The sequence below is a fragment of the Typopeltis vanoorti genome, chromosome 23 (assembly GCF_054136105.1).
Source record: "Typopeltis vanoorti isolate ZY-2024b chromosome 23, IOZ_Tvanoo_1.0, whole genome shotgun sequence".
Classification (NCBI taxonomy): Eukaryota; Metazoa; Arthropoda; class Arachnida; order Uropygi; family Thelyphonidae; genus Typopeltis; species Typopeltis vanoorti.
In genome coordinates, this window is record NC_143571.1 from 48653787 (window position 1) to 48660742 (window position 6956).

The 6956-nt window shown below is 36.4% G+C and overlaps 1 protein-coding gene across 1 annotated transcript; it reads left to right on the forward strand.

The window, feature by feature from the left end:
* The first annotated feature begins 3638 nt into the window (after nt 1-3638).
* Nucleotides 3639-5663, forward strand: LOC150093831 (F-box/LRR-repeat protein 18-like). Its single transcript, XM_090412528.1, has one exon. It carries the CDS (start codon nt 3639-3641, stop codon nt 5661-5663), a length of 2025 nt encoding a protein of 674 aa, XP_090268654.1.
* The last annotated feature ends 1293 nt before the right edge of the window (nt 5664-6956 follow it).

Sequence of the window (6956 nt, forward strand, 5' to 3'; positions counted from 1 at the left end):
TGTAATCCACATACTCGCAATCTGTCCTCATAATCTAAATCCCATAATCCGGATATAATCTTTGTAACTCTTCTTTGCACCCTTTCCACAGCTTCTTTATCCCCTTGGAACCCTAAAGACCAAATCTGCGCACAGTAATCCAAGTATGGTCTTATCAAAGCCTTATAAAAAGGAAAAATTACTTCCTTATCCTTATATGTCAAGGTTCGCTTCAACATAGCAATTATCCTCTGAGCTGTATTTGCAACGTTCGCTATGTGACCTTTGAACTTTAAATTCTTATCCACCAATACACCAAGATCTCTTGCCTGTTCAGTTTCTTGTAGCATAACCCCGCTAATATAATATACCGCTTGAACTCTAATCACACCAAAGTGCATAACTTTACACTTACTAACATTAAACTGACAGCCATTTTGGTTTGCCCAGATTTCCATTCAAATGATTTTGTAAATGATGAATATATGTTGCATCCCTAATTGCCCTGCCTATCTTTGCATCATCATCGGCAAACAATTGCAAATCTGATGATAGACCATGCTTAATATAATTAATGTATAGATTGAACAATAATGGTTCAAGGATTGAAGCCTGAGGTACACCACTCGTTACCTTAAATCTGGCAGATTCACACCCACTGTATACCACTTTTTGATATCTGTCTCTCAACCACTTTCTGATCCAAGTCAATAGATTATGTTCCAATCCCATACTCTCCAGTTCACACAACATTCTATCAAATGCCTTAGAAAAATCCAAGATTATCATAGTGTATCCATTCCCTCGGCCGTAACATTGTTATAAAACATGACCTTCCTTTAGTAAACCCATGCTGCTCCCTGCAGAGGAGTATAAAATGTTTGTCTATACATTTCTGTATGCGAGTTCTTAACAACTTCTCTAAAATTTTCACTACCACACCAGAGATACTAATAGGTCGGTAGTTAGATACATCACTTTTTGCAACACTCCTGTGCCATGGAACTGTCATACATTCCTTCCATTCCTGTGGTATCATTCCTGAGCTGAGACTCAAGTTATACAAATGTGTGAAAGGCCAAGTCAATTCAGCTGAACATTCCTTTAGCTAATAGTCCATCTGTCCCTATTGACAAATTCTTATCCAAGTTATGCAAGAGCTCTTCAACCTCATTTTCATGAACCTCTAAATCTTCATCCAACGTAGCAGTATCACCATGCACCATGCTACATACACCTGGTTGGTTGATATATCTTAGCAAAGTGAGCACTTATTAACTGAACAATCTCCTTAGCTTCCGACACTCGTGTACATTTGCATTCAATAAAGTTATTCTTCCATATCGACATAACAATAAAATTCTTTTGGATTGCTTTTAGCTTGCATGGCCAATTTCTTTTCATACTCCGTTTTAGCTTTTCTCACAATACTCGTTACTTTTCTGCCTGAGCTTTATATATTCCATAACTCCTCTCACTCTCATTCTCGCGATATTCTTTCCACATCATCTTCTTCTTGTGGATCTCTTGCTTAATAAGGTTGCACATCCATTTCACTCCCAACCTATGTATTCTTCGAACACTAGGGATATATTAAGATACCGCCTCATTCAAGCACTTTTTCAAAGATTCCCATGCATTGCTGACATTTTTTCCATTCAGTAACTGATACCATGGGACCAAAGATAGTATTCTTCTAAGTTGATCATAATTTCCAGCTTTGTAGTTCAGCATGTAGCCGTTTTATTCGGAGCTTCAATAAAAGTAGATACTTCCCAAGAAAGAACAGCATGATCACTGTCACCAATTGGGAATAAAATAGCAATATTCTTGACAGAGATCCGTTCTGAAGCTATGAGCAAATCCAACACTCTTTGACCTCGAGTTCCTTCTTTCACATGATGCTTGAGAAAGTTTTCTTGCAACAATTCAATAAATTCCAGTTCTTTGTGATCATGAGATTTCTCTTCTACCCAATTAATGTTTGGAAAATTAAAGTCACCCATAAAGATCATTCGCTTGGTACCCATAAGGCTAATTTGACGATGCATTTCTTTGTCCCCTACAACTGAGCTGCCAGTCTGTAGCAACTTCTACCATATATTTCATTCTGTTAACCTCCACTTCACAAATAGACTCAAACTCATCGCTACACGGGACATGGTTACCATCATTGTTTTCTTGTATTTCTACCCTAACTCGACTTAAGTCATCTGATATCATTAGAAGCACTCTTTTTTTTTTGAAGATTGTCCATGGTTCATTCGCCTTTTTGTTCCAGAGACCTGGATTTGAACCCCATTAAGAACGTAAAGAAACGTTTAAAGAGCTTTTCATGTGAAAATTAGTTAGCCGGTCTCATGAGAAAGGGGTCAGATATTTCCTTCGTAAAGTTAGATTTTTCGATTAAGCAAAGTAAACAAACCCGCTCAAAGAATGTACATAGTTGCTATACATAATACAAAACGAAGATACGCTTAACCGCTCTGTCAGTGTATTATTCAGGTTTTTAAGAAGCCAAGGTATTTGATCATGACAGGCCGCTGAGCCTTACTAGTAAGGGAACGATGAGATTTTTTGCCAAGGGAGAAATATATCGTATTTTTCGCTAATGGTTTTGAATTTTTGAATAGTTGGTTATATTTTTTTCGGAGTTTATTTGTTTCAAGAGTGAAGGAGTACCGTCTGGTTCTATGGAGCACTAGCACTGTACATCACTTGGAAAAATAACTCTAGTGATCTCCATTAATCAATACTGCTCAATATTGGTAGATTAGTAGCCCAAGTTTCAAGTATTTCCGACTGGTGGAAAATTCCTTAACACTGCACTCTCATAAATGGAAATATTCCTTGTCCCCCCCCCCCATCCCATGAAATAACGCATTACAAACATTTCTTCAAAAGTCAAATCGATTGGAGAAAGAGAATTCAGATTCCAAATTTTGTGTTCCAATGAATCATAACCCTCCCCCCTCCCTGGAGGAATTTTGATCAGGAACGTATGACTGCAAACAAAATATAGAAAAACAAGCGTTTCAAAAGGCGAAATTTGCCTCTTCCAAACTAGAACTCATTTTAGAAAGAAATGCGGTTAGAGAGATTTACATAATGTTAACATAAAGCTATATGCAATTAGCATGTAGTGAGAGATGGCCATCACTTTCTAGTATGATGCTGATGGCAGTCATTGCTTTTAAGATATGGTTTGCCATTCCTCGTTGAAAGATATTTAAATACAATTGTCTATTTTTTTTTTTTGTGAAATATTTCGACTAGTTACTTTATTTATGAGACTATCTACCATACTTCCCAGAATGTACACACACTTCCATTAGTCCCATCCAAATGGTAATACGTCTCTCCTGTGACGTATGCAGATCGCATTGAACTTTTTCTCGCAGAGGGCGCTAGGGGAACTTCCTGTGCATATGAGTATTTCAACACCGATCGAGTGGTCCCCTTGCAATATTTCATTTTATTGTTAGTTATAAAATCTTTTAAAGTCGCGCGAAGGTATACAGTGTTTTCTGAGAAACGTAAAAGCGTTTTTTTTTTTTTTATTCCCCGTCATTTAATTACTCGACAAAGAACTCCGATATTCGACAGATAAGTAATGTTTTAATTCTGAGTGTTTTACGTTGATTTCAAAAGGAAAACAAATGGCAGCGGTTCAGAATAAACAATTCACAATATTGAATTTCCCAAATGAAATACTTCTGAAGATATTTAAGTATTTGAAATTAAGAGATCTTTTAAATGTTGCAGAAATAAATTCAAGATTTAAATCCTTAGCATGTGACAAACAATTTGTGGATAAAACAGAATTTTCTAAAACAGAAAGACTGTCCCTGCCAGAATTTCAATTATATTTCTCTCTTGAACAGCGAGCAATGGCTATCACTTTTCTTGATTTAAGGAACTGTGAGTGGGTAGATCCCGAAGTGTTGAAGCAATGCATCATTAAATGCAAAAATGTACACACTTTACATCTCTTAAATTGTGATGTGGGGGTATCAGCTCTTTGTAACATTATAAGTAGTGTGACCTCGCTTGTAAATCTTTCATGGACTGTTCAATGCTCTTCTATAAATCATCTGGTGAGTCTGGATACCTTGAAGAAGTTATCAAGTGATTGTTTTAGAACTATTCGTAGTTTGTATTTGGAATTTAATATTGATTCACTGCATTTAATCATTATTTATATGATACTCACAAAATGTAAGGGATTGCGAAGTTTACATGTTCATATCATGGCAGACGTTTTTACTGATATTCACGAAGAGGCATCTTATGCGCCTTATATTGGAGAAAAATGGTATTTGTCTTTTAATGATGGCTTTGTGTTAACATCGGAGATTGTTCCATCAATGAAATCTATGGCCACTATGAACTCGTTTTTCCCCCATCTGTTGTCTGGTGTATTAACAAGACATAATGAAAATATCAAATTTAAGAAATTTTGCTGGTTTGCATATAACTCGGCACTCCAGCCAAATGCTGAACATGCAGTTATACAAAGCTTTAAAAATATCACTCATCTATCTCTTTATAGTTATTTTGGTAATGGAAAAGAATTTGTATTCAGAGATCTTCCCCCATCTACTGTGGAACATCTTGAACTAGTTGCATTCCCTTTTGATTTAGAGAGATTAAATAATATTGCAAGATTTGGAGGGAAACGACTGCTTAGTCTTCGGGTGTGCGATTGTGTATGGAGTTCAAATTTGACTGATGGAACGTCACTATCCGACTTTTTTCAGGCATGCAATAACATCACTGAATTGAATCTGCTCAGTTCTCATTTTTGTAATGGACTTGTCCTTTGTCGTGCAATTGGACACTTAAAGCAGTTGAAGAAGCTTGGACTCCCTTCATGTGCAATCACTGAACTTTTTACCTATCCAACATCGGAAACGTTTCAAGGAGTGAGAGTAGATGGTTGTTACCTTCGGTCAACATTATTTGCCATTGCTGATCAGTGTTGCCTTATCGAAGAATGGGACATTCGGGGATGCCTCCATGAATCATTCCGGAGTGCTCTTTGCAGAGATGTGGATCTGAAAGATCTTGCGAGATTTCCATTCTTAAAATCATTAACACTCGTTCACCTGCCACATATTAATTCTGGTTCATTTTTGATTTCGCTCTCCAATAGCTGCAACCTTTTGGAATGCTTGCGTATGACTGCAGTTGGAAGTGATTGGTTTGGCAATGAATTTACTCTCATGTCAGATGCAATGCGAGCAATACAGAACTTGCAATGGCTATCGCGTTTAGCATTACAACATGAACTGCTCGATCTTAATTCACGACAGTTATGGAATACTGTCTGTGATCTTCCCAACTTATACCAGTTATGTTTAATAGTAATGACCGGAAGAAAGCATGCACGTAAAGAGATGGCATGTTTGAATATTAATTTAATTGTTTCTAGAATTGCTGTGATGAGAAGTTTAAGAATCCTTCATCTTAAAGTCCCTGACTGTGATCAAAGATTATTTTTAGATAGATTAGACGCCTTAAATGAAAGCAAGCAACCAAATGAGAAAATTTACGTGAATGTTTTTGATGAAGACCCTGCTTTTAAATCTCGCATTAACGCATGCTATAACATGCGTAAGTATCATGCTACAGAACTCTGTATGGTGTCCCATAACATAGCGAACTTTGCTATACCTTTTTAATATTGTTGAACATGAATGTCTTTAGTTAAATTTTAAAGAAGGTTTGTCTCCATTTTACTGCTTTTTTAAGCGTGAATAAAATCTTGTTTTTCATTATTTGTGTTTAATTTGTACACCTCAATCAGATAACGAAAATGCTAACTTCAAACACTGAAAGTAACTTTTTTTTTATACCTACTTTTCGTAGGCATAGAAAAAAGTAGTAAACAGCGGGATATTCCTTGATATCCTGAAATACGCTGAGGTTGCCGCAAATAATCCTTCCTCCCCCCCGAGACTATTTCTGTCGAAATGTCACGAAATTCAAAACTAAACACACAATTTAACAATTGACGAGTCAAAGCGTCATCTCACAAATTTTATTCTACAACTTTTGATATTTAACAGAAAATATTTTTATAGTAACTCAAACGTCAATTTGGTCTTTATTCGACAGTGGGGAGGGGGGGGGGGGAACCGATGTGACTTACCTTTTTTTTACCTTACAGGTCAATTACAACTGAAATATCTTTATCAGTAGAATTTCAATCCTATATTTCAAAAATCTAGTGCTGATTTGTTTAGCAAATATTAACATCCTTTAGGAGATGAAATAACAGTTTTACTTGTTCGTTTGTGGAGCAACGTCTCGTGCGTCAAAGCATTAACTGCTGGTCGTTATTTTGCATGAAAGGTAACCTTTCTGGGGGATAAAATACTGTATAAGGTCGGGAAATGGATGAAATAAACAAGTTAAATGTTAATAAGTAACTATTGTTAGGTTTTCTACTCAATGGGATAAGATCTTACCGAACTCCAAATTAATCCCTTTGTCTAATTCGAAAATTAGTAACGCCCGTATGATGAAATGATACTCCCTTATAGCAGCAACCGACAACTGTCAACGTTTTAGTGATTAAGATATAAAAATGAGAAGCAAGGTATAAAATTCGCTTTAGTCAAGTTTCGATGATATCCAGGCTTCTTTGTATTGAGTTGAATAATTCCCACTACGTCTCTGGCTTCAGTGGCCTGTCACAGCCGAGTAGCTGGACTGAATCTCCCTTGTTGTTTCATTGAACTTTACTGATTTTCCCCAAGAATTTTAATTACTATAGTAAGTGAAAAAAATCACTTAATGAAACGGCTGAGAATTCAGTAATTTTTCCTCTTGGAAGGGAAGAGGATCTGCTAATGCAAGATCCAAGCTGTGTTCATAATCTTTCAGATCGTCTTTTCCTTCAACTTGACGATTATAACCTTCCCGATGGGGAGAAACTTAATCGTCAACAATTTTCACACGCTTACACCAAC

Excerpts from the sequence above, each read along its gene's own strand:
- LOC150093831 (XM_090412528.1), top strand. The coding sequence starts at position 3,639 with ATGGCAGCGGTTCAGAATAAACAATTCACAATATTGAATTTCCCAAAT.